At 42.1% G+C, this 27981-nt stretch overlaps 2 protein-coding genes across 2 annotated transcripts in view; both read right to left on the reverse strand.

Moving 5' to 3' along the window:
* The window catches only part of nrxn3b (neurexin 3b), a 240364-nt gene that overhangs the window by 211860 nt on the left and 523 nt on the right, over nt 1-27981 (reverse strand). The window contains exons 2-4 of the mRNA XM_039599140.1: nt 25210-25371; nt 8477-8915; nt 3155-3538 (exon numbers count right to left, since the gene is read on the reverse strand). Of these exons, the coding sequence (XP_039455074.1) occupies nt 3155-3538; nt 8477-8915; nt 25210-25311 (925 nt within the window). The 5' untranslated portion in view covers nt 25312-25371. The remainder of the gene's footprint in view (nt 1-3154; nt 3539-8476; nt 8916-25209; nt 25372-27981) is intronic.
* Nucleotides 26528-27981, reverse strand: part of LOC120433195 (neurexin-3b-like) — a 74952-nt gene continuing 73498 nt past the window's right edge. Inside the window, exon 4 of the mRNA XM_039599068.1 lies at nt 26528-26583. Within this exon, the coding sequence (XP_039455002.1) occupies nt 26528-26583 (56 nt within the window). The remainder of the gene's footprint in view (nt 26584-27981) is intronic.

Below are 27981 nucleotides of genomic sequence, written 5' to 3' on the forward strand. Positions count from 1 at the left end.
AGAAATTATTATTTTTTTACCACTGATGTAATGAAGAGGCTTTAATCTGACTGTGACCTCTCATGTGTAGACTGCAGCTAAAGGTCAAACAGCGAGTATGAAGCCACAAAACCTAAAAAAAACAAAAAACAAGGAGCTCAAATCAAATGAGTTCCTATTCAAAACAAACAGCGAACACTGCAGAGGACCTAAATGCAATAATTCACCTTTAGGGAGTAACACTGAGATCTGTCTTCACTTTGGCAGCTACAAATCAAAGCTTTCAATTTATTGCTCAGACTTCTTTACGGCCCTTTACCTGTGGTCGCGGGCTTTGGTTAGTGACTGAATGAATTACATCACTGATACCAGCAGCCCGAGATGAGACTCCTCTGCGGGGTGGCTAGCCTCACTCAATATGAGAAAGTGAGCAGCAAACTGAGAGGGCTACAGTATCGAGCTGTGGTGCCTCTGCACTAACAGGAGCTCTGGCTGACATGGTTCAGGACAGACCACAAGGAAAAGAAAAAAACTGCACAGAACACACTGGGTGGGAAGGATGTCTAGGCAGCTCTGTCCATGTTTTTACCATTAAGACACTGATTTGATATAACAAGTTTTTGGGTTGCAATTCTCTCTACGTCTCAAGAAAGACTGAGTCCTTAAGGTAAGGCTGGAGGAATCGCAAGTAAACTGTTTTTGTGTAGTACAATATCCAGCAACAGGTCTGTGAAAGAAAAGGAAAGACATAAACAAAGCTATACATGACTCTTTAACCGTGCTGGTTTGTGCACTCCTCAAGTGGGTGAAGAAGACCAAGAACGACACTGCTTAATTATCTGTTCCCCTCAAATGGCGCCATAATTTACTAAATGATCATCATGCTGTATTGAAGAAGACTGAAGACGCAGCTTTAAGGCTTTTCATGCACTGCCTTTCAGAAACAGATCCATCCATGTTTTTATGCAGCGTATGACTAAGAGTTGGGTATTGAGATATTTTGTGTTTGAGGATGGCTATCGACAGGTTATAGACAACCAAAAGGCAGAATGCAAACAGTATGGACCAGAATTAAGAGACGGGAATCTGAATGCTCACCATCAGTGCACCTCAAAGGCGGTGAGGAATTCTGCATTTACGAGAGCAGTGAGAATTTCAGATGCGAACATTAAATTAACAGTATGGCGTAAAATGTTCATAGCCTGAGATGTTTTCATTATTTATCACAATAACTTTAGCTTGTTAAGGCTAATGCAGTGAGTGGGCTGCTTATACAACATTGTGTGTGCGTCGGAGCTCATGCAGCTGTACAGTTATTTGTTTGTTTGTTTGTTTTTTCATGATATTTGCTGTTGGCAAGTGTGAAGTTTGAGTGGTACTCTTAGTTGTCTGCTAATTAAAAAACTGGAGCACTAAAGGCCAAGATATCCTGACATAACCCAAGCCATGAAAATCCAAATGATACCCTTTAAGGTAAAAAGCTCCACAGCCAAAAAGACTGCATGATTTCAACTCACCAGGGTCAGGAAATGAACCATTATGGAGTGGCCACTGAAAATAATTGTTTCAGCTGCTGTGTGTGTTGCACAGTCCAACATTATCTCAAATTCTAGCAGCATAACTCCTAAGCCGACTTGAAGGAATTTGTAACAGATGATGCATTCACTCAGTCATAACAGCATCAGGAACATCACCATGTCATCACACCTCAAGTCTCACTATTTCAAATAAAAAATCCACTGCTGAACAGAGTAAAGCGTTGTTCTCAGGCAGACCTGCCGAGTTAGCAAACAATGGCAAGTGGTCTGGATGAATGCAGAGATATGACAATTCAGAGGCTGATGTGCAGGAAGGAGCAGAGCAGGACAAAAGACAAGTGATGAGTTTTCTTACCGAAGGTTTAAGGTGACTGAAGTTCACTGACTGAGTGGTTTTTAGCGAGGCACAGCTGGCTCACACATCTGGCTTTTTCTTTTCCCCTTTTTTGTGCAAATAAAACATGCTACACTACACCAGGCGCAGCGGTAGGACTAGCACAAGGTTAACTCGATGAAAAGAGCCCGCTCCCACTGGAATTTTACCTCTTTCACATTTCATCATTGCTGCAATGCAAAATTTACTTTTGCAGAAAAATTATTTATGATAGTACATTATTGAATATTGATCTCCACTGTCTTTTCTAACTCTAAGTTTTATCTGCGTATAAGAAGAGCTACTTTATGATTTCGTTTTTTTTAAACATGCAGTATCAGCAACAAAAAAAGGAACATGTTTCTGTCTCCACCTGAATGCATTTTCCAAACCATGGGCTACAAAACAGGACTGCATCTATGTTGGGTACATTTTGATTTCTCCCCTTTGACTGCGTTAATCAGTCAATGCCGTCTCACATGCTACACTCACACTTAATGCTGGTTTTAAGCACCTACTCTCTAGATGCTCATTATCCGTCATACACGTACGATTCTTTACAGACCTCGAGTTCTTAGGAAAGTACTTAAATCTCTCCACTGAATCCTGAAAATCTTTGTAAAATAGTGAAAGAGTCAAGAGCAATCTGAACAATGGTCCAATAATATACTCTCCCACAGCTTGGAGTGTCCCTATTCTTTCCATCTCATAAAACCTTTATGTGGCCAAGCTCTTAAAACTCAGACAAGGAGAGCCCATTTCACCAACTGGGAAAAGTTCAATTTCTCTCTAGAATCTTTCCCAGGAAAGAAAATGCTTGAAAAACCTCCTATTAAATCTTTCAGCAAATCCTTCCATAAATAATGTGAACCAAGTGTGCCAAGTCACACTTCTCTGTAACAGAGCGCTGTCCACGCCCTTAGAAACTCTATAGTTAGTAAGCAGCAGCTACATCGCCACCACTTTTCAACCATATTTAGAAAAACAGACAGAAAAGATACTTGAACTCTGCAAAGCTACTTCACTGTCAACCGCTGCACCTTGTAAGATACACAATATACTGTCTAAAAGCAGCAAAACACCGCTCCATAAGCTCACTGAAGAAATGGTTTTTAGAATATAAAAGGAGAGCTGAGTGAGTCGCATTAAAGGTCTTGTACTCTCAGATCGATAAACCCTCTGGCAAAGGCAGTAAGATTTTAAAATCATCACCATAAGATACAAGACGAACAGTACGCAGAAAGGCACTGGAAACGACTCTCACCTCTCTCGCAGGTACTGTCCCAAAAGCCGGTCCCGGTACAGTCACAAATGAAGCGGTTCCAGCCCTCCTTACAGACCCCATTGTTCTTGCAGGGGTTGCTGTCGCACTGTTTCCCCGTCACCTTACTACACGAAGACTTGATGCCCGTCATGTTCTGCGACTGAGCTATCTGCCGGATGTCCTTGCTGCGGCCATCGATGAACAGATCCCGAACACAGCCCACGTAGCCGTAGTTGAGCATAGCTGTCCAGAGCTCAGTCGGGAGCACCAAGCCCACTCGGTTGTCAGGCAGACCGCCCAGATAAAGGTCCCCCTCCAGGTCCAGGATCTCATTTTCCCCGCTGGCTGTGAAAGGGGTCCGACGGCTGTTCACTGAGATGATGCCTGAAAGGGGAAAAAGGCAATTACTGACAAATAAAATATAATTTAATCGACTTGTGTTAGAAAAATGCTGGGGTATCCACTCTGGGATGACATGTCTCTTGGTGGTGTTTTTCAAAGCAGGCCTCGTATTTTACAGTCTAAGTGATCTGCCATGTTCTACTCGCTGACAAATAAAAACACTGCTTGCTTCAGCTAAATTTCTTGAACCCGAGTAACATTTATTACCTTTAGTTTATAGTTCTTTCCAGAACCTTTCAAAGAGACTGACAGCCCTTTTTTTCCATTCATCAAGGTGAGGACAGAGGTGAAAATGACAGGTTCTTTTTTGTAATTTTGTACCTGAGAGCTTTAACAAAGTAGAGATGCACTCAGCAAAATTGTGAAAGAGGTCGATAGAAATAGCGCAGCACACCACCCCGTGCTAAAGATGTGGGCTGAGTAAGTGGAGGTGCAATCCTATGTTTGGCAGCCAAAATTGCACTGATCACAGACTTTAACAAGCTCTTCAGGGAAACTCTATTTGTGTCGCCAAATAACAGAAAAGAAGGCTGAACAAAAAAAATCAAAGAAAAAACCCCTCAAATCTGACAAAATGACTAGTCTCCTGGAAAAAGGTTACAGAGTAGGTCAGCGTCTGCACCTGTGGACACTCAACGATCGCTCATATAGTACTGTCGAAAAAAACTTTAGAAGCTCCTCATTTCTTTTTATTTTGCAAGGAAAAAAAGTGTAACGATTTATTGAAACATGCACAAACATACATGGAAAAACAGTGTCTAAGGCAGGAACTGTGTTTGTACAAGCTTGAAAGCCAATATTTGGTATGACAAACTTTATTCTTCAAAACAGTCTGAACGCTCTTAGCCAAGCTTTTATGTCACGTCTTTAAGTAGTCTTCAGGAATAGTTCTCCAGGCTTCTTCAAGGACATTCAAAGTTCTTCTTTGGACGTTTCCGCTTTTGTTCTGTTCTCTGTCAGCATGATCCCACACTGCTTCAGTAATATGCAGGTCCGGGCACTGGGGAGGCCAATCCATGACTGATGGTGTTGCATTGTGTGCTTTTCTACCTATTGAAGCTATTGCCAGTCAGATGCATTCCAGATTGTACTTCAGGGTGGATCAAAATCTGATGATGTCATGGTACTGGGTCTGGGACCCAGTGTTTGTGTTTTTCCGGGTTTTGTATATTCTTCGATTTAGTGTTTTCCATGGTTTAGTCTCTTGTAGTTCTAGCTCCCCAAGTTCTCTTGTATTTATTGATTTCTTGTTCCCAGGTTTTGTTACTGTGCCTCCTCCTGTGTTCCACGTCTGGTTAAGTTTTCATGTCTGCTCTTCCACAGTTCCAGCGTGTAGTCTGTGTTTCTGTCTTTGTTTCACGTTTCCAGTTTTATTTTGATAGTTCCTCGTCTTGTGTATAGTGTGTTCAGTTTTGCTTCCTCTCGGTCCTGTTTGTGTGATTAGCACCAGCTGTGTTTCCCTCCTGGTTCCCATTCCCTGGTTTTAGTGTTTACTTGCTTAGTTTCCCCAGTTTAGGTGTTCCTCTGTTTGGTTTGAAATCGGTGTTTTTTCCCCATGTTTTGTTTCTGCCAAAATAAACGGCACACTTTCAGTTTAAATTCAGATTCTGTTTCCATCGTCTGCTTTTGGGTCCACAACTATCTAATCAGCTGGAGGTCAGATGCATCAGGTCCTGTGTGAGGTCTTTGCTGGATTTTCCTTTTTTCTTGAGGATATGACTTTCAGACTCATCAGCAGTAGATACCCATTTAGGCCCGCCACTTCTTCCTCCAGTTGTTATTTTGTAATAACAGTTATTTGAAATAACCTTGCCGGTGCAAAAATACCATTATATGCCTGTCAAACTGTGTAATCTTTCTTTCAACTAAAGAAATGAGAACAAATTGTGTGTTTTTGTGGCAGGCTGCTAGTAACAAAGTGCCTAAAGATTTAAAATTGGTTCTTTGTTACGTTGTCCTAGCAATGGGTCCAGAGGAAATATATCACATTGTACAGCTGCACTTTAATGCAACAGGTGAAATAACCCCCGCAGTCACGAGACATTCTTTTTGTGCTGTGGTAGACTGTATTATACTGTTCATGTTATTTTTCACACACTTCAGATCTTTTCAAGTTAGACGTACAAATAACAAAATCAAAGGTAAGCAAAGAGAATCAGGTTTGTCTCCCAAATTATAGACTTTTCTGTCTTTTTTTTTTTAAACTGCATAAAAAATCCCCCAGATTGCTCTGCATGTCTCTAAAACATCATGCATACATAATGTCATTACCCAAGGCCATATATTCACCGTGGCTCAGGGAGTTGGGAAGCGTAACGGCAACCGGAAGGTTGCCAGTTCGATCCCCGGGCTGTCTGTCCTGATCGTTTTGTCCTTGGGCAAGACACTTTACCCTACTGCCTACTGGTGTTGGCCAGAGGGGGCGATGGCGCGATATGGCAGCCTCGCCTCTGTCAGTCTGCCCCAGGGCAGCTGTGGCTACAACTGTAGCTTGCCTCCACCAGTGTGTGAATGTGAGCGTGAATGAATAGTGGCATTGTAAAGCGCTTTGGGTGCCTTGAAAAGCGCTATATAAATCCAATCCATTATTATTATTCATATTTTACGTCAAGATTTTTAATTATTTTAACACTTTTATGACCTTATTTGATGATTATGAACTTACAGGAAGAAATAAACAGGTTCATTAGCTCTTTTTCTCTTTTCCTACTACACTGCCTCTATCCGCAGCTCATTATCAGCTCTTTTTAATGCGAGAGACACAACAGATGAAAACATCACTTTCACTACAAAGCCTAAACTTGGCTCGTCTGAAAATGGTGCACTGTGAGTTCTCACTTTATGTTATATTCACCTTGCCGTCCTTCAGAGAGAGATCCTGGATACAGTTCTTTTTGGACAGAAAATTTAATTCACTTGCAACTCCTATTAACATTTCACTCAAGCCACAAGTGTGATTATGGCTGTTCTTAACCATCCCTCAGTCTGGTATCCATATATCTGTCTCATTCCTCTTTTTTTCCCCCTGAAAATCCTACTTTTTACTCTGCTATCGCACTGGGGGCTGTGCCGGTGATTAATCAAAGCAGCGAGCTCTGACACATGGCTAAATTGGCTGCTCTAACCTGATATATAACATGGGCTGTAATGCCGTCTAACACAACCAAGTCCTCTGGAGGATCTCACCTAATGCAGAGATTGTGTTGGGTTCGGAGCTCAAGGCGAAAGAAGTTTCGAGCCCCTTTCTCTAATATAATCTTCTTCTAATACTTTCTGTGTATTTGCCCATGTTATGAGGTCAGAGAACATCCAGATAGAGGTAGGTAAGGGGAAATGGATTCAGTAGCTATCTAGAGAGAGATACGACTTTTATCCTGGCAATAAATCAATGCTTGTATTAATATATTGAGATAGTTTACATCATCTTGCTGTGGGGATGCAGGAAAAGCTGGAATACGTAGAATCACTGCAGCATTGCAACATTAAAGCTGGTATAATTTCACTGTAAGTATGCACAAGTTGTATTTTTGAAGCAAAGCAATTTCATTACATCAAAACCAGTTTCACTAGTGTTATGAAGACTGTAGTCAACTGAGAGATAAATGGTTATGCAAATAAATTTGTTGCTATTTTAGGTTTTTTAGTTTTTGTTTGTAATTAACTGAAGAGTTTGTCAGTGTTTGCAAAATGTGAGTGTACAGTCAAGCGAGCAGTTCTGCAGTTTTGGCCATGCTTTTGGATTTTGGTTGCATTTATGTTTCTGCACTGCTGTCAGATTCATTTTCTCCTGTTCATTTATATACACATAATATATCCATGCTCTGTCACCTCTTCATCTACTGTGCAGTCAAGCTTTCCAGTTGTGTTTCCAAGTATTTTTCCGTGTGTTATGTTGTGTCTCAGCATGTTCACTAAAGATTTGGATTTTGCCCAAATTAACGTGACACGATTTTGTCCACGCCTTCGTGGACTGAGAGGGTACCAATCAAGAAAGAAGCCTGTGCTCCAAAATCAACAATTTTCAAGCTCGACTAAGCTTGAAGCTGGGTCTGTGCCATGAAACCAATGAATTTAAATGAACTCTACCAAATGTGCCAGAAAAACGAATGAATATCCAGCCAGAATTATGCCAGAAACTTGTTCATGGCAAAAGTGTCTGGTAGAAGTGCAACGTGCTAAGTGACACAAATACCAGTGTGGGTGTATATATATATCTGAGCCTGTATGTATACTTTTGACCCTGTGCGGAGTGGAGAAAATCCAAAATAAATTGAAACTTGTGCGCCCAAGTGTTGCTTTTCAAATTCATTAAAGATGTATGGCGTGCAGTCATTTCAGCCTGGAAAAAGCACAGTTCAAAGAAATCATTAAAATCCAAAAATCCAAATTACCATGGCATCCATGCCCATGGTGAGTGGATGTAAACTTGATGTCTTTGCATCAAAGACGCAATTTTGTCTTTAATTCTTTTGGCATTTTAAAAAGCTGACTACTGCTTAAAATAGAAAAGTCCCAATAGCAATAGAACAAAACAAGATATGCTTCACTGTGTATTACATAAGTATATATTGCACAGTTGCAATTCTCTTTTCTTCTGTATTTATTACTCTGTTTCTGACCATGTTTTAGTTGCCCTGTCAGCTCTCTGCCTATAAATTTATACTTTGTACCGTTCAGCCAAAGGCAACACGGTTTTAACTGAAGTTCAATTTTTTTGGCTGAAGCTATTTTTTCTTATGCATGTATGTGTGTATCAGAGAAAACAGGACACCAGTGACATGGCAGGACCACTGTGCCTTCTCAAAGCACAGAGCTGATTTAACAGGGACGTTAAACATCTGTGAAAGTTCAGCTAGGATCACTTAAAAACACAAAAACAGACATTTCAACCTTTTTCCGCCTTTTTTCTTTCATTCTTACCTGAGCGACCATCTCTCTGGATATCCACATGGTGCCAGGAGCCATCATTGACCTTAGCCTGCGTTGCTTTGACCTTGATAGTTCCGGAGCCCATGTCTAGCAGCAAGTAGAGCCCTCCATCCAGCAACTCCACTGCAAAGAAGTCCACCTTGTTGTTCTTCTGGCCCTTCGCGTCCCTCCTGTCCTGAGGCTTACCGTGGGTGAAGAGGATCAGCCCGTTGGGTTCAGAGGTGCGGAAGTCAAAGGAGATGGAGCCCACGCGCTTGGTGTTCCATTTTGGCAAGGCCAGGTAGGATTCGGGGGTCTCGAAGTTGATGGGGTCGAGGGTGGGAACGTTTTCGCACTTGAAGACCACGTCGCCCTGGAGCTTCATCTTGGGGTCGACAATGCGGGCAAGGCGGGAGAGCTCCAGGCGGATATCGTTGTTCTTGTACACCACCTGTGGAAGATATATGGGGGAAGCGATCACCAACAATCCCGTATGATTACTGTACTATTTCTTCATTTTTCAAAGCTTATTTCCAATGTTTTAATATAAGAAATGATTTGCCGGTGCAGCAACGGTAAATAACTTCTATGGAAATGAATTGCAGTTCATTTCAAAGTGCAATAGAATAGCATCATATTGACATTATTATATACTGCAAATTAAAGGGCAGCTGGATCAATAACACTAATATTTATGTAAAGCTTTGTTTGTCTCAGTCATTTTTCTATTTCAGCTTCAATTCATCTATGACAGAAAGGAGATGCTCGACTATTTCTTTTGGGCTTGATTGAACACCTACTCACTGAGTGAACTGTGAGACGTGATGGCTAAATTATTAGCGAGTCATTCCTTGTAATATTCAAAAAGACCAGCCTTGATGAACCGAGGGTGAAACCCCACAGAGGATCTGTGACAGTGGGAGAATATATCCAATATCATATTTATTTACCAGCAATAAATTTACACCAACCCTCTAATCCATCAAAGTGGAAAGCAGCGCCACATTATAGTCAAATACAACAAAATACCACAGATACGGGCTGCAGAATATTGTCAATTGGAATCCATTGATGCAGAAAATTAATGTTTTTTTTCCCTCTTTTTTTTCTGAGGAGGAAGAGAGGCTTTTTCGAGTATATAGGGCAGTGTATGCGCAGGAAACAGCAACACTGTTAGAGCGAGCACAGCTGTCAGCCAACAGATTGTACTTCTGTGGGATTACTGATAATCCTGGAAGATTTGACAATAAATCAACACAGGTGACCCAAGTGCTGAGGAGGACTGAGGAGGGGACCGGGTTGGGTTGAGAGGGGTGTAATGTGTGTGTGTGTGTTTGTGTGTAAAGGGGGAGGCAACAAGCTCCAACAACAAGCTAGTGAGAATAAGGGCAGCAGGAAAGAAGATAACAGCCTTTCAACATGTAACAAACATGTCAAGACTCAAGAAAAAAGGTCAAATGGGGTCCTGTGTGTGTGTGTGTGTGTGTGTGTGTGTGTGTGTGTGTGTGTGTGTGTGTGTGTGTGTGTACGTACAAAACAAGTAACGCAGATGTCAATGCACTTAACGACCACATCTAATCTCCTGAACATGAACACAACAAAATACGCTCACTGTCAAGCTTTGTTAATCTACTGGTTATGTACTAATACAGGTGATTTCACTTTAAAATACACAGTAAAAGAAACCCTCTGAATTAAAAAAGAACATTTATAAAAAACAGCACGACAAGACAAAAGTACACTAACGAAGAAAAGCCAACCGGAACACAACACAGCGATTTAATTGAGATGTTTACTGTAAAATTGAGAGTTCATGGGATATAGGCCTGTGGCTTTAACTTTCAGTTGCATTCAAAATCTTGCACCGCTGGGCCGTCTAGCAGTGTGACGACAACACCCCATCAGCCTTTTACAGGTGAGGGGTAATAAAAGGTTTCTTAGATTACTACCTTTCTAATAAACAATATTTCAGCATGCACTGTTCCCTACAACAACCATTCCCCAAGTCAAGAGTGATGCAGCCCACTTAAAAACCAGGCCCAGTCTTAAATTTTCACTCTAATCAAAAACAAAAGTTATTTGTTTTAAAAAATTATTTAAAAAAAACATTAACAGCACAGGCTGGTGGCTATAAATTGCTAATGCTATCTAGTCATATGCAAAGTGTTAAGGCCACTGTGTAACCCACCTGCCACACAAACGTCAGTAGCTAATAGCTACTAACCACTTCCTAATAGCAGTTTTGATTAGCTTTAATGTCAATAAATACACTTATATAAATATGTAACTCACAAATAAATAATGAATATGTAATACCTGTGAGTAGTTTCAAACTGACTTTCTATTACTGCGCCCACCTTTGCGGCGGAATGCTAAAAAACTTACAAGCAAAGATACAAGTAACATGTATGAAAAATAGCAAGAAAAAAATCCAAATGCTTATGTGTCAAACACACAGTCCCCAGTACTTCCAATATGAAAAAAAAAATAAAACCAAAAGCTTATAAGTAAGAAGTATTTCCTATAAACTGTTTGGTGCCTCAGACATGACTTAAACAAATGCTTTTGTGGACACTGGTTCACTGTCATGGCTTACTGGCAAACTTAATGGAACTGGGCCATCGTTAATTAATCCCGTGCTCTTTTTCTTTTACTGCAACATGTCAAAAACAGGTTTTTTGTCTCCCGTCCTGCCAAAAACAAGAAAAAATACTCAATAAATAAATCAGTATGCATTTAAAAGCAGCAAAACGGCATTAAAAATTAATAATATGTGACACAGACTGACATTTCCTCTTTTAATTTGCTTCTGTATTTATTTCTGTTTGCATTAATGCCCCTGTTTACTTAGCCATGCTTTTATTTCTTTGCCAATTTATTTCCTCAGAGTTATTTATGTCTTTGTGCCTTTCTGCTTCACTACGCAAACGAGGGAGAGTGTAATTCGAAGTACGCCACAGGGTCAAGTCTTCACGTATTGGTGGAACAGAAGTGAGAGTGAAGAATGCATGGTATTTTATTTATTCCTGATGTTGGCAGCTTTGGTCCTCCGTACTACACAGAAGAAGGTTTAGGCAATAAATCAAACAGTGAAAAGCAATAAAGTGTTTGCATATGCTAAATATGCTGATATGACCCATGGCTTGGGGGATCGTTTCTGCCCCCCACTCAGATCTATCTTCGAGATCTGAGAGATTTTTTTTTGTTTGTTTTTTTGCTCTCTGGTAATTATCAATCAGCAGCAGCAACATTTGTTGTTCCGCTGTACTTACCCAAGCAAATGCAACGCACGTTCTGAGATGATAAGCGCCAGATGAAAAATGGGGGATGATTTTGAAATTCTTTTTTTTTTTTAAATACTGAAATGCTGCAGCTGCCCTGTAGCTCTAAAATATTTGAGCTTTAACCATCATTACTGATCTCTCTGAAACACTGATGTTTTTAGCGTGTTTTCTTCTGAAGCCCGATACCTTGGATTCCAATTCCGGCACGCTTAAGACCACTCTTGGGCAAGAGAACAAACTGAATATTACATGAAAAGAGAAAGAAGAAGAAAGAGATGCTTTAATGCTACTCATTTGCAATGAAGAACTTTTTTCTTTAATAGTACAGGGATAGTCACTGTGCAGTTCTTAGATGTAAATTGCTCAAACTTGCCAAAGTTCCAAGACACTATGTCTATATCTTTGAGAAATAACAAGTAGACATGGAAAGAAGAATTAAGCCCTGAGCTTCCTTGACAACACAAGGTTTCTATCTGAGGAATAACAGTTTGTCTTGTGCTCTGAAAACCTCAGTTTGCTTAACTCATGACTAACTTGCCCTCCGCCTTCATTTTCTTGACAGTGTGAAGTCTTTACGAACTCTCCGAGGCGCAGCAGTGTTGTTGGAGGGTGTGCTAATCTTCCAATCAACCATCCCTGATCTGTTTTGGAATTATGATTTCGTCCGTCCCGCTGCAGGCTGATCGATAATGTAATCGAAATTTTGTTATAACAGAGGAATGGACTACTGCGGCTATACACGCTTCATCTTTCCCTTTGTTATTGCTGTGCTTTGTTACGCTATCTTTTAGCCAACAGCCTTACGGGGCTCATTCATAATGCACGCACAGGGGGACTGTAACAGCTCCATAAAGTCCAGATCCTCCACGGATTGAGTATTGATTGGGACACAGTAAAGCTACAAGGAGAAGGGTATAGAGCAAGGGTAGGTAGGTGGAAGTGTAGGCTTTGCGCACACACACACACACACACACACACACACACACACACACACACACACACACACACACTCTCTCCTCCCTAATCTACTTCAGATGAGTGCTCATGTCCTTTTGGCCCCAAACACAGCTGCTGTCAGCTGCTGATTTAACCCTAGTGTTAATGAAGGAGCAGGATAATTCCAGTGAAGTCCAGTGAAGACACACAACAACACTCACACACTTACAAAGGCACTCGTGCAGCCTTGCAGGGGGATATGGCAATTTGTTCAAGTGTGCACACACAGACCCACAAAACCACTACATTCTTTTGGATGTGCACAGATCCAAACGCACAAGCCGCCATGTACACAGACATACGCACAACCTGTTTGTTGAGATAAGCAAAGTGCAAAGCGGAAAGCAAACAGATGTTTTGTCACACGTGCATTTAACATAGACAACGTGCAAATGTAGCATTGTGATTCTGAAACTAACACAGCACAACATTTCTGAGACACGTCTTTCAAGAAATAATGAAGTAGTAACTCCATGGGAGAGATATTTTATGATTTGGGCGAACCCTTAATGTGGCAAATCTGAGGCATAGCGCTTCAGTTTGTTGACATGGTGCATTATTCATTGCAGCATCCACAGGGAGGCGTTCCTGTTTGGGCTGTCACATGATCTTGGTCATGGAGTCATTACTGACCCTCCTGTTTAAAATACTGTCCTTTGGCTGCGTGCAGGGATGACATGACAACTATACAAATGATGGTAACACATATCACATATCACGATAAATAACTGTGCAGTTGTTCTTTATTTTTTGCAGTGCATACCGTTCCGCACCAAGCACTCGTATTTTATTGTAATTTTAGTTCAATTAATTCACCAACACAGAATAGAATTTGACTGCTAGTTTTTCTGCAATTTTTCCTCATTTTAAAATGTAGATATTTCATTTGTATTATCGTTTTTTGACCAAGATAACTGTGAAGTGAAGATATGACATTGTGAAAGCCCTGTCTCTATGGCTACACCCCCCCGTCACCTCAACACTATTGACGGTTACACCTGTGGGGATTGTTAGTCTCTCACTTCCTTCTGTTGCAGCATCAAGTCAGATAAACAGTGAAAAGTGGCACCATAGAAAAGCAGAACAAGATGAGTGGTTTTACTACATATGCTGTACATCACACAGGAGTGTTTTTCAGCCTTAAACATAATGGGACATCACTTTTAACAGAAGTCTATTTGCTTTAATGTTATGAGGACGTCTACAAGAATTTTATAAAGAACTGAATGGTGACGACTTACACTTAGTGCTGTGCTCACACACATCCTGTGTAGACACAGTGCTCACCAGAGGTGCTTTAGATGTTACTCTGAGAGATGCTTACTGTGAAATCAGTCGTATCCCTCTTGTTTCAGTGCAACACCCAAACCACTCACCTGTGCCATGTAATCCTTACTCAAATCAAATCACCTTTATTGTCACATCACATGTGCAGGTACACTGGTACAGTACATGCGAGTGAAATTCTTGTGTGCAAGCTTCACAAGCAACAGAGTTGTGCAAAATACAATAACGTGCAACAAGCAAAATATAAAAATGGTTAATCTAAAAAGTAATAAATATATGTACCATATATAAAGGTATATACATTACTGAATGTGTGTACTAAATATGTTTTTCACGTGTGTGTGTGTGTGTGTGTGTGTGTGTGTGTGTATATACATGTTTTACAAATGAAATAGAGTAAACAATAAAATAAGATATATAAAATATAAAATATACAGAGGTAGGTATGTGCAAAACAGTGGCATTAATGTACAGTATGGAGTGCATAATGTTGAAGTTCCAGTAGTGAGGGTGAGGTGTCTATGACGTGTTCAGCAGTCTGATGGCCTGGTGGAAAAAGCTGTCTCTCAGTCTGCTGGTACGGGACCGGATGCTGCAGAACCTCCTTCCTGATGGAAGTAGTCTGAAGAGTTTATGGCTGGGGTGACTGGAGTCCTTGATGATCCTCCCGCTTTCCTCAGGCACCGCTTCCTGTAGATGTCTTGGAGGAGGAAGCTCACCTCCAATTATCCGTTCAGCACACCGCACTACTCTCTGGAGAGCTTTGCGGTTTGTAAGCGGTGGTGTTGCCATACCAGGTGGTGATGCATCCAGTGAGGATGCTCTCAATGGCACAGCGATAGAAGGTCCTGAGGATGCGGGGCTCATGCCAAATCTTTTCAGTCTCCTGAGAAAAGAGGCGCTGCTGCGCCTTCTTCACTGTCTTGTTTATGTGTACTGACCACGTAAGATCCTCAGCCAGATGTACACCAAGGAAGCGGAAGCTGCTCACTCTCTCCACAGCGGCGCCGTTGATGGTGATGGGGGTGTGTACTCCTCTGCACCTCCGGAAGTCCACTATCAGCTCCTTTGTCTTTGCGACGTTGAGGGTGAGATGGTTGTCTTGACACCAGTGGGTCAGGCGCTGACCTCCTCCCTGTAGGCTGTCTCATCACCGTTGGTGATAAGACCCACCACTGTAGTGTCGTCCGCAAACTTCACAATGATGTTGGAGTTGTTAGTGGCCGTGCAGTCGTAGGTGTAGAGTGAGTACAGGAGAGGGCTCAGTACACACCCCTGTGGAGCACCAGTGTTCAGTGTGATGGGGATGAGGTGGTGCTGCCCAGTCTGACCACTTGGCGTCTGTCAGACAGGAAGTTAAGGATCCAGCTGCAGAGGGAGCTGCTCAGTCCTAGATCCTGCAGTTTCCTGTCCAGCTTCGAGGAACGATGGTGTTGAATGCTGAGCTGTAATCTACAAACAGCATTCTCACATACGTGTCTCTCTTCTCCAGGTGTGACAGGGCAGCATGGAGTGTCAGGGCTATGGCATCATCAGTGGACCTGTTGTGGCGGTATGCGAACTGTAGAGGGTCCAGTGAGTCGGGTAGTGCGGAGCAGATGAAGTCCCTGACCAGCTTCTCGAAGCATTTGCTCACGATGGGGTCAGGGCTACAGGTCGCCAGTCGTTCAATGATGAGATGGTGGAGGATTTGGGTACAGGGACGATGGTGGCCATTTTGAAGCAGGCTGGGACTACAGACAGAGAGAGGAAAGGTTGAAGATATGTGTGAACACTCCAGCCAGCTGAGCCGCGCATGACTTGAGGACGCGGCCGGGAATCCCGTCCGGACCAGTAGCTTTGCGTGGGTTCACTCTCCTGAAGTACCTCCGCACATCCTCCTCAGACACAGTGTGCGCACTGACGTCATCCGCGGTGCGCACACTGTCCGGTCTCCTGGTGTTCGCTGTGTCGAATCTAGCGTAGAATACGTTTAGATCCTCACACAGAGAGGCCGTGGTCTGCGGTGTGCTGGTTTTCCCTCTAAAGTCTGTGATCGTGTTTAGTCCCTGCCACATACTCCGAGGGTTGTCAAACTGTTGCTCCACCCTGTCCCTGTACTCACGTTTGGCTGCTTTGATCGTCTTCCGGAGTTGGTAATGTGCGTGTTTGTAGTCCGATGTGTTCGCGGAGGCAAAAGCGGTGCTCCGTGCCGCTAGCGCCGTGCGAACATCTCCGTTAATCCAGGGTTTTTGATTTGGGAAGGATTTAACTGTTCCGGATGGGACGACATCTTCCACGCATTTTCTGATAAATCCACAGACTGAGTCTGTGTATTCATCGATGTCTTTAGCAGCCACGTGAAACATTTCCCAGTCCGCGTGATCAAAACAGTCCCGCAGCGTAGACTCCGATTGGTCCGACCAACGATGCACCGCCCTCAGGGTTGGAGCTTCCTGTTTCAGCTTCTGCCTGTAGGCGGGTAGAAGCAGGATGGAGCGGTGATCTGATTGGCCGAATGGGGCGCGGGGAGGGCTTTGTACGCATCCCGGAAAGAGGTGTAGCAGTGGTCAAGAAGCCGGTCTCCACGAGTGTTGAAATGGATGTGTTGGTGGAGTTTTGGTGAGACTTTCTTCAGGTTACCCTTATTAAAGTCCCCGGTCGTGATAAACGCCGCCTCTGGGTGTGAGGTTTCCTCACTGCTGATCGCGCTATACAGTTCCCTGAGTGCTCGGTCAGTGTCGGCTTGTGGGGAATGTAAACAGCCGTAATAATCACTGCTGTAAATTCCTCGGTAGCCAGAATGGCCGGCACTTAACCATCAGGTACTCCAGGTCCGGTGAGCAGAAGGATTTGACCGGGTGCACGTTCGCATAATCACACCAGCTGTTGTTGATCATGAAACACACACCACCGCCTCTGCTTTTCCCAGTAAGCTCCTGTGACCTGTCCGCGCGGTGCACAGAGAACCCCGGTAGTTGTACTGCGGAGTCCGGTACCTTGTCCGATAGCCAGGTTTCTGTGAGGCAGATCACGCAGCAGTCCCGCATCTCTCGCTGGAATGAGATCCGTGCCCGAAGCTCGCACAGCTTGTTCTCCAGAGACTGCACATTAGCCAGTAATAAGCTGGGTTACTGTGCTGCAGCATGCTATCACTATTACAGTTTAAGCAAATTTCACTACAACACCTCGTGTCCAGCATGCAGGACTCTCACTGACTCTGACCACAGATTTTAATCAATGTGTTTTTTAGTTTTTAGTTTTTTAAAGCTTACTGACTTAAATCCACTCAGCTGTGTCATCTATCAAATACTGAACCAGAAACATTTGATCCATGATCACACTTTTGCTCTTCAACTGATTAAAGCGTTGCAGCACTGTACACTTTGGTGTCACACAGGCTAATCTCTGGGTACTTGAGATTCTGGTATGTTTTTGTTATATTTTAACATTTTTTAACCCTTTTCTATATCAGTTGCGTCACAGTTAACATGCACATTTTTGTTATCCCTGTTAGTCAATGATCTTTAACAAGTGTTAAAGTCAATATTTTGAAATACTTCTGCATCATTACTCATCAAAAAATATTTTCGTTTCCATGGTGAACGTAATTAAATCGTGTAGGATCTGCATGAAATTCAACAACTTAATTTGTTCTTGTTGAGTTGACATAATGCAATCTAGTAAGACTGGTTAGTTGCCTGGACTCCTGAAATTCACAACATCACACAAGATTTCCAACCACAGGAAAATCACCGGGGTTATAAGAGGCAGACAACTACACCCACACCACATGTATGCTACTGCTATTTATTGTGGTTTAACCTGTCAAGGACAAAAACATACAGAAAATTTTGCATTGAGCCCTGTAATCATAGCTTTGCTACTTTTGTTAAGCCTGGATGGACAGCTCGGTGGCGTGGTAGCACTGTTGCCTCACAACAAGAAGGTCCACTGTCTGGCTGTTTGCAGTGGGTTCTCTCTGGGTACTCTGGTTTTCTCCCACAGTTAAAAGTCATGCAATTATTAGGGTTATGGGTAATTTGGAATCACCAATTAACCTAAGTGTAAATGTGAGTGCAGATGGTTGTTGGTCTCTAAGTGACAGAGACCGTCACCATTTATAGGTCATTACAAATGGTGGGGGGTTGCACCTTACAAAGTCTGCATAGGATCATCATGTGTGAAATACTTCAGCAAAGTCTGAAGCAAGGAGTGGTGAACTCGATTTCTGTATTGTATTCATATATAACAAGTACAGAATTTCACCTGTGTTACCCAATGGATCCAAATAACTCAAAAAAAAAAACTACATCCGTTTTTAGCTGCACTCTTTCAAAAGAGTTACAAAACAGATCTAATTTTATCGACTCTAAAAACATCATTCCTCTCAAATGCTCGCCGTTATCATAGCCACAACTGTGCTCTCCCCGAGCAAGTGGTTGTAGAATTTAAAAATATCTTTCAGCAATTTTATTTTTAGCACATTATATAAGATTTACAGGTAGCCTGTGTTTCGGCCGCATAAGGTGTTTTGTACAAAAGGTGTCACTTGGAGCCAAATCCTCTAAACAAAAACTGTTTACCAGTGGCACAGCTTAGCCCTGTGGGGGAGGGTGATGGGGAAAGGTGAAGGTATTCCATTAAAGTCTGCTGTTTGTACCCATCCATCATTGTGTTCCCCTCGAAGGAGATATTTAAAAAAAAGTCAAATTATTAAAAGGACAGGGTGACATTTGCATTTGTAATAGAGGGAAAAGAAGCACTGCCTGAACATACTGCAGTGAATAACACAAAACTGATGACGACATCGTTCCTCTCAAATGTCAAATATTGGTCTCTTGCCCCTTCTCCTCTTTTTCTCACTTACTCATCATACTCTCCATGTCCATCTATCCTGATTTTCTCTCCTCTCCACCTGCACTTCACTTCTGTTCTCCTACACTCTGTCACCCATCTCCTCTCTTGTTTTTAACACTCCCACTTTCTAGCCTGACATACTTGCTTCCCTGATTGTTACTCAACATCCTCTTTCTCTGCTTCCACCTCCTGGATGCTGCTCCTCCTCTCTTGACAGGGATGACACTGTATTCCCCAGCCGCCCCCATAGTCTGCCACTACGCAGTGCCGCCCTGTGCTTGAAGGGGCCTGGAGTGAGAGTTCAAAGGGGCTGCAGAAGGCACAGACTGCACGGCACTACCAAACATCAGGCTGACCAGAGTGTGCCCACTGGCCAGTTGGTCACGTGATACACCGCAGCCCACATGGCGGAACACGAGTGTGGGTGGGACATGTGTGCTTGCATCGTGTATGGACGAGATCCTATGTAGCCTACGGGCGCAGATGAGTGCAGCGAAGACTGAACAAGACAGGGGTTGTGATGGCAGCACGCAGGCATCTCTTTTGTTATCAGACAAGAAAAGGAAGCATTTGCTCGCTGTGGCGACACATGTCTCCACCAGCGTATTCATCAGCTTAAAAAGGTGTTCTTTAGCTTTTCTAAAAATTTCTAAAACATCTCACAATGAAGAGAGACCAACATTCCTGCTTCACCAGCATTTCAAAGTGCTCGAGCCAGACATTACACACACAGACAGAAACACTGACGCATCTTGATCTGAGCAGCGGGCCAAACTCAACTGAATCATTCCCTCATTATGTGGGGATATTGAATCCACAGGAAGAGGCGGAGGGGGTAGGAAGGAATAAATACGGACAACAAGAGAGAGGCTGAGAGACAAAGGGATGATACACAGGGAGCACACGCAGGGGAAATGCACACATGCGTACAATGTGGGACTAATGGAACAATCAAAGAAATGCCTTTAATGAATTAGAGTATGAAAGGGAGATCAGGGTGCCACTTGTGAGCAATTTGCACGGTGCTGAGTAGCAGCTGGCATCGTGCCCACTTAATGGAGCTATGTATGATGAACACTTGAGGATCAAACAACACTACCACTAACCAAACACACAGTGAATCACCTCGTGATTCTGTGCACCTAACACTCAAGTGCCAGCTAATGCTGAGTCACGCTTGTTGAGATAATAATGGAAACAAACATTTTATACAACCGTCTCCACATCGTGGCTCAGGAAATATGCAAGCTATTTATCGGCGTGAATTTGCTTCTTTAAAAGCTTGGTGGCTTTTTTCAGAGACAGTGTTTGGGTTTTTTCCAATTAGAAACTAGCTGATGACCGCTGATGAAGATTTAACAGCTAAAAAGCCAGACAAGTCCTCGAGTGGTGGAAGGACAGAGAATAACAGATTTGCATTGTCCGTGTTATAGCTAGAGACAAGATTTTAAATGAATCCTTGTCTCTTTATGTACCAACAAGGACCTCCTTGCAAATGTGTAGGTTTTTTTTATTTTATTTTCTAAAAAGGGCAAAAATATTTCCGAAATCCAATCTTGTTATGGAGTACAATATTTTATTATATTGTATTGTTCTTACTGTTATTGTACTATTGTAAGGTGATCTGAAGGGTCTCAAAAGTGCCTATAAAAAAATGTATTATCATTATTATTATTATTAATATTATTATGATGTAGTGGCTAAAACCCCCAAAACAGAGTGATCCAGCTTCAAGTATTGCTCGTTGTCATAAATCACTTCATTTAAAATGGGTGGGGGAACTTTTTCACGCTTTATTATAAGCACTATTATAATACACAGTTCATTCATATATTTTCCTAATTTTTTTAATGTATAAATAACTTTAAGCAGTTAAAAAGGGTGAAAAATTTTGAGAAATAAAATGACTGACTGAGGTTTGAGATACGAAAGGTTATCATAACACACATAACTAATGAGCGCCGGTTTAGGTCACGCAAGATGAGCAGGCGCCCTGACAGTGGGCAGCGCGGGTTCAACTCCTACCCGGTGCCTTCAGTTTTAGGGGGCAGGGATAGCTCAGAAGGTAGAGTGTCTGCCCCATGACCGAATGGCTACCCTGAAGTACCCTTGAGGAAGGTACCGCTTCTACACTACTCCCCGGTAGCCGCCCACTGAGCGAATGGGTTAAATGCAGAGGACTAAGTAATTTCATACAGGATTAATAAAGTATACATTCTTAATAAAAGTATTGTGGGCTTGTCATTTTTGCCTACATCTGAAGAAGGGTAAGTACGCTTAGCCAGCACGACTCCAGCACTTGCTGTATTACTTGTTTGAAAACCTTTGCTGACTTGGTACGACTTCAGTGGCAAAGATGTAGAGACCAGTCGGCGAGCTCCTGACGGCTACTTGCTGCTAGTAACAATATGCATTCCCCAACTGTTTGGCAAGTGGTTGCAGGAGGTCACAAAGAGGGTGCTGCACCAAAAACCTCCTGGTGATTGCTTTGGTCACTAGCAGATTAGTTTGCAGCAGTAAGGCACAACTTTTTATTCTGAAGGTGAACGTTCTCTGTTTCTGAAGCAATACAAGGTTTTTGGCCCTGAACACTGAATAGCTCTTTTCATGCTTTGTACAGTGCTGTCACCTAATTTCACCTACAAACTGCCAGCGGCCACTCAGAATGCACATTTGTACCTACTGAGTGCCTTGTGTACTGACTCTTAAGGTAAAGCACCAATGGTAATGAAATATACCAAAACATCTACATCAGATTAAGCAAAAGCTCAGCTGATCTCAGTGACAGCCCACATCAGCTCCCACATCCATTCTGCAAATCTCACAAATCTCATAAAGAGCAACATTTAAGCTGCTTTAGCAACTTGCACAACTGCAAGCCACTTTGCAGCTCACATCCACACCAGCTCCTCTTTAATGCTCTTCCTGACTTAATCAGTGTCATACCTCTTGCCAAATATTGGTCTTCTTCTTTCGATTATGGTCGTCCTGACTGAAATCCAAACAATTATGCCTAACTTGCAGAGCACAGGAGACACGTTTGTGTTCACAAATCAATATTCAATTACTGAGTCAAACACTGAACTGCAAGCTTAGGAAAAACACAGTGGGTCCAGGTACATTCCCTGATATCCATCACACAGGTCAAATATTACTGTTACCCACTTTGTGTTGCTTTGATACTCAAAATTTGAACTGTATTTAGACTACCGGTAATGCTGTAGAGACACTTGCTTTGCAGCGCTGGCCAAACTGCTCATTTATGTTTCATGCTTTGTAAAGTACTGTCAAGAACTAAACATCAACAGATTTTCACAGGCTGCAAAAAAGACAACATACATACTGATGCTCATTTATCACTGAAACACAACGCAGCTAGGAAGAGAATTTTTATAACAGGATGTGTGCTTTGGTTGTTTTGATCATTCCTTCTTGCTGCATGCCAGGTAGCCCATTAATGCATTAATTAATCTATAAAAACAATAAAGTAGAATGAGGCAGGTGTCATTCTTTTTTTAAGAGTCCTCTTCTCTATCGTTTTGGCACATTGGTGCTAAAACAAACACTGGCAATCAATCAAAAGCTTGAAAACTATTTAATCACAGAACATGTTCCATAAACATGTATCTGTGTGTATGAGAGTCACACACAAAGGGTCATGGCACTTTGAGGGCCGATGAGGGATGCATTAGCCAGGGTGGTAATGACTAAAGGAACAGCAATCTGAGCCACTCAGTCGAAACATACAACAGTCCAGACAAGGTGACCTTCCCCTTAGCCGTCACCCAAGCCTGCATGTGTGTGTGTGTGTGTGTGTGTGTGTGTGTCTCTCAAGTTGGACAGTGGCCCAGTGAATTTGCGAGCACATCATACACTTTACTAGCCCTTGTCAAAATTGAGAAGATTGTAATGGAAGAGAAAAACAGCCTGGATGAGAGGATAGAGTGAGTCCTGTGAGAAATGAGGTTGTATAATATTTCCATAAACTGGATAAAACTGATGGAGATAGCCACAGTGAGGTCCCCTTTGGTTAGTGAGACCTCACTTTCTAGTCTAAAGCTGTATATTTTGGTTCTCGCCATCTTGGTGCTTTGAAATAGGATGTGACAAGGGACTGATGGATCTGATTGGGAAACTGAGGGACACTGCACTCTCACATAATAACTTGTCAATCACAAATTAGACCTAAGCATACTCTGCTTTATAATCACTAATAAGAACATAATTTAGAAAATGGACATGATGATGTGTTCAATAACGCTTAAAATTTGTAATTGAGGTCATAAACTCACCGAGAAAATTCATTAGGTTCACAGGTCAAGAGAGCAGTAGGCCAAATGACTCACAGTCTTCTATAAAACTGGATTTCTTTGGGCAACCGAAGGAGTCGCTCTCTGCTGGCCTTTATAAACTCCAATTTAAGTCACTATTCCACTGGCATCTCTTTTTGGACCAAGAAACAACAATCTGACACAAAAATCTGACACTTGGATATATCGGAACCATGAAAAATAACCAGATTTCCTAAAACGGTTTTATGTGGCATTGTTTATCCAAGTAGAGTCAGCCCAGCTCTGCGCAGGTTAGCTGGTTGTTGTGTTTGTGTCTGCTGTGTGTGGCGTTCCAAACACACGTTGCCAGCAGGGATGTTACAGAGTGCCCTCTGGTGGAAAAACTGGGAAATGTTGACATTCTTAACACGTTTGAAGGGTGTTTCTCCTGTCCTCTCTTTATTGTTTTAATTTTCATGCATCTGTCATTAGAAACAGCAATACCAGTAGATACAATAATAAAATACCAGCTAACAGTTACCTCTTATTAAAATACTGCATGTTATGGCAAACCACAGATAACAATCCAAAATACTAACGCACCAGGAAATGGCTAATATTGGCCTATAAATCAGCCCTGTCGACATTTTGGAGATGTTTGATTCAGCACAGTCGTTATGGCAGATGCTTTTCCTAATGCAACCCTCGCGTTCATCCAGGCTAGGGACCGACACTGGGAATGTGTCTCTTTCATGTCTAAGATGAAGAGTGTGTTAACCACTACACCATGGAGCAACAATTAGCTTTTTATGTACAGTGGGGGAAATAATTATTTGACTCCCTGTGAGAATTAGTAAGTTTTCTCACTTTCACACATTCACAAATAAGTGAACAGTCACTAATTTTTATGGCAGCTTTATTTTAATGGAGAGAAACATAAGTATTATGTATGTAATTAGTAATGAGTATTTGATCCCCGATATCACAGCCAGAATTCGGGCTCCCCATTGGCGCCCTCTGTCTCTCTCCATTAAAATGAAACTAGCATAAAAACAAGAGACTGTTCATTTACTTGTAAGTGAGCAAACTTGTAAATTCAGCAGGGGATTAAATAATTATATCCCCCACTGAACGACTGCCTCCATCTTTTCAGTGTCACTGTTGCTATTCACGTTTTCAGCTTGCACTGGTGCTATAGCTATGGCAACAGTTTTCAGGTAGCATTCCCATCGTGAGGGATTGGTTTTCTGTAATTTCAACAGTCTAAAGCAACAGCTTTAATGTTATCATATGAAAATAGAAAAAGATATTTTAAGCGTAGAAAAGTACAGCCTTCAAACAGAATAGTGTAACCACCCAGTAAGAGCCCAGAAATACCTTTAAAAAAAAAAAAAGCAATAAAATATAATTTATAATAAGAAGTATCATTATATAAAGACACAAACTGAATCAGAAGTAAAATGCGAAGGTTATTCCTGACGGTGCTGCTGAAGTGCAGAAATCAATGCAGACTTTTTTACAGCCATGAAGAGCCACCAGCCCGCACTTTATTATTATTATTACTGGCTGCAGGATAAGTAATGTGAGCAGAATAAAAATAATGGGGTACTTTATATGTCTTTTGGTTCTAACAAACTCAAAGAGCCAGCAAATACATTCTAAATGTCCCAAAACAACAATGCGTTTTCGTATTTCATCATAAGCAAATATTTCTTTCGGATTGCCGCCTATTGGGAGGCGTTTTAGCAGCGCGCTCAAGCTGATGCTGCAAATTACATGTGACAGAAGCAATTTTGGGATATTTTCTCACATACAAACTGCAGTAAGTGTTATGAATTAGATTAAGGGGGCGAATATTGAAAGTCTGATACTCCCTCTGCCAACTCAGCAGCTTTAATTGATAATGTAATTTTCTTTTTTCTTCTTCTCTTTCCTTTCAGGGCAAGTATAATGATTATTATTTTGTACACTTTGAAAACAGCGGCGCAGATTGAGAGCGTGACCATGAAGTACCAGCATGGTACGCTAATTGATAATGCACCTATTTTCCCATTCGAGCCCCTCCTACCTCTTTCAGACAGCCCATGAAATTGTTGCTAACTGGAGATCCAGGCAGGTCTGCAGTGCTGGGGCTCCCACCCACGTAGAAAAAATCATCAGATCCCAGCATGGTGTAGTCTTCCTGAGTGTAGCCAGTGGTGGTGAGGATCCCGTCGACGGAGATTGTGACCTGTTGAGGGGCAACACATAGCCAAAGCCAAGCTATTACACTCTGGGATTCTGTGTTGCGGATACAACACACCTCCTTCCTTGGTCTGCATTCAAAACGAGCTATATGAACGTCTCCTAAGACTCCTGACGATAGGTTGGTTTTTCATTGAACCTTTGGATAAGACAGCATTTGGATTTTGTTAATGGAATTTTTGCCATAGGTAAAGACAGGTAAAGAAAATATGGCAGAGGCATATTTTCTTTATCTTTGATGGGAGTAAGAGAATGGATTCTAGGTTTGGTTCTGAAACTTCAGGTTGGGGGAGGGTTAGTACAATGTTCAAACCAAGGACAAATTGATTCCACTTGTCTTAGGTTTCGGGATTTATCTGTAACTGCAGACACAGACATTTACAGTACACCATGTGACTGCACTTAAACACACAGACGTGCACACGCACGTCCTCACTTGTTTCACACGTTCTCTCTCACACCAACGATCTTCACATTCTCCCCTCTCTTGCAGACGACTACATGTATATACCCACGCACATGCAAAACAAAGGGAAGGCTTTTCACACCACGTCAATGTGCAAACCAAGGTCATCACTGTTAGAAGGCAAATTAAACACACTTAACTGGACATGTAAGGGGGGTAAGTGGAGCAATGGTGCCATACAAAGCTGGAGCAAGCCACACAGGTTGCTGCGCTCATGCACAATCAAGACCAGAGCCCATATTCATATACACTCTCAGAATAGCTCATGCTGATCTTTGATCAGGTTTAGCTCAGGTGTCATGCTTTGCAGTGGCTGTGTCACTACACCAGACCAATAATCCTAGATCAGTTTGCTTATTCTTGGATATGTTACGCATATGGGCCCGGGGGCAAAGGTGATCGGAGTTAGTCAAAACACACAAAACGTCACGTTCACCAGCATGCTACAAAAACACACACGGGGAGGGCAAAGTGAATGAGAAGGTGATAGGTGGAAGGTGAGTGGATGAATTAGAGTGTTAGTGGTTATTCTGGGTGACACGTTTGAGGTTATATGACTTTGGGTGGTGACAGGTCAATGAGGTGTGGGCATGCCATGCGTCACTGTGTGTTGGAAACAACTGTCAGAGCTCCCGCAATGAAGGTTAGGGGTTGCCATTTTTTGATAGTTTCTCTTTTAGGGCTCGTTGTCGAGGTCACCATCTTTGGGATTGTGGTAAGCTTCTGTCAGTTCTGGACGACAGTCCTCACAAAAAATGGGGACTTTTTGTGTGAAAAAAATAAAAATAAAAAGTAAGTTGCCCTGACAAAGGCAAAGAAGTCAATTATTTTTATTTGTCGTAAATCTGCAGTAATGTGGAAGAAACAAAGAGAAAAAAGTAAAAGCCAAAGTGAAAAAAAACAGGATGGGGATTGTGGGGTAAAGAAGGAGGTTGTTGGCAGGTCAGGGAGGAAATTGAGAAGAAGCGAAGAAAGAATTGCCTGGTAATACAAACCCATCTCCTCATTTTTTGATAAGAGTGTCTAGGATGGAACTCAAAGAGAACGAATAAAAGAAGAGAGGGGGAGGGGACACACGGCAAACCCAAAAAAAAGACAATAAGAATGATATCTACCAGACAATGTAGTTTGTTTACCATAGCGTGTCCAATGCCTGATTGCTTTCCAGAAAAAGGGGAAGAAAGGAAATCAAAAGAATAGTGAACAAAAAAGGTTGTTAATAAGGATGGACAGAAAAGAAAAACCAAAACCAACGATGAAGAATTAGGATGTTAGTTAGTACATTAGTTGGTTAGATATTGGTTAGTAGTAAAAATGACTTATATCATGGATGAGTTAGTGTTACGGTGAATAAACACTGCGCGATTTGCCAGAGATCCGAGGCATCGCGCCATCCTAGCCAAATTTTCGACACCAGAGTCCTACATGAAAACATCAACGAGGACCACAGAGAAGACTTTCACATCAAATTTGTGTAGGACGGCTTAAATCCCACAAATCTTGCAGTGTTTCTTTCACCTGTAGTCTAACAAATTGTGCCTTTCAAAGAAGAAGAAAGAAAATGAGAGAAAGACAGATCTGTTGAAAGAAAGAGAGAAAGCACGCCAGCAGCCCTTGACTCTTAGCTTCTAACCTCTAAACTACGGGCTATCCTGTTGGGATTCTCAGCAACAACGATTTACTAACCTGTGGGACAAAAGCTTACTGTCAGGGAGGGTCAGAAAATCACCACTTACTTGTTCCACTGCTCTGAGAGCAACACTAAAGGCTGTCTCACCTTGCCGACAAACTAAAGGTCGGCTGACACAATGAGCAAACGCACACGTGTCGCTACGGCTACCTCCACTCTTTATATAGCCGCCTGTAGACAGATCTAATGTATGCACTTAACAGAAAGAAAAGCTAATTATAAATTACTATAATATGATAGGAAACAATACATGTCGCTTTGCTAATTTGTTTATGCCATACAGATGCATCTCTGCCTTTAAAAAGCCTGACGATCATCTGTGCTATAAATACAGTGCTAATGGACGGCTGAAAGGCAAACACTGTGTCTGCCTTTAAAGTGGAAGTGTGTAGTCTACACCTGCACACGAGCAGTTTCCCAAAGGAAGGCGATAGTGACAG

This window comes from Oreochromis aureus, linkage group 15, assembly GCF_013358895.1.
Source record: "Oreochromis aureus strain Israel breed Guangdong linkage group 15, ZZ_aureus, whole genome shotgun sequence".
Classification (NCBI taxonomy): Eukaryota; Metazoa; Chordata; class Actinopteri; order Cichliformes; family Cichlidae; genus Oreochromis; species Oreochromis aureus.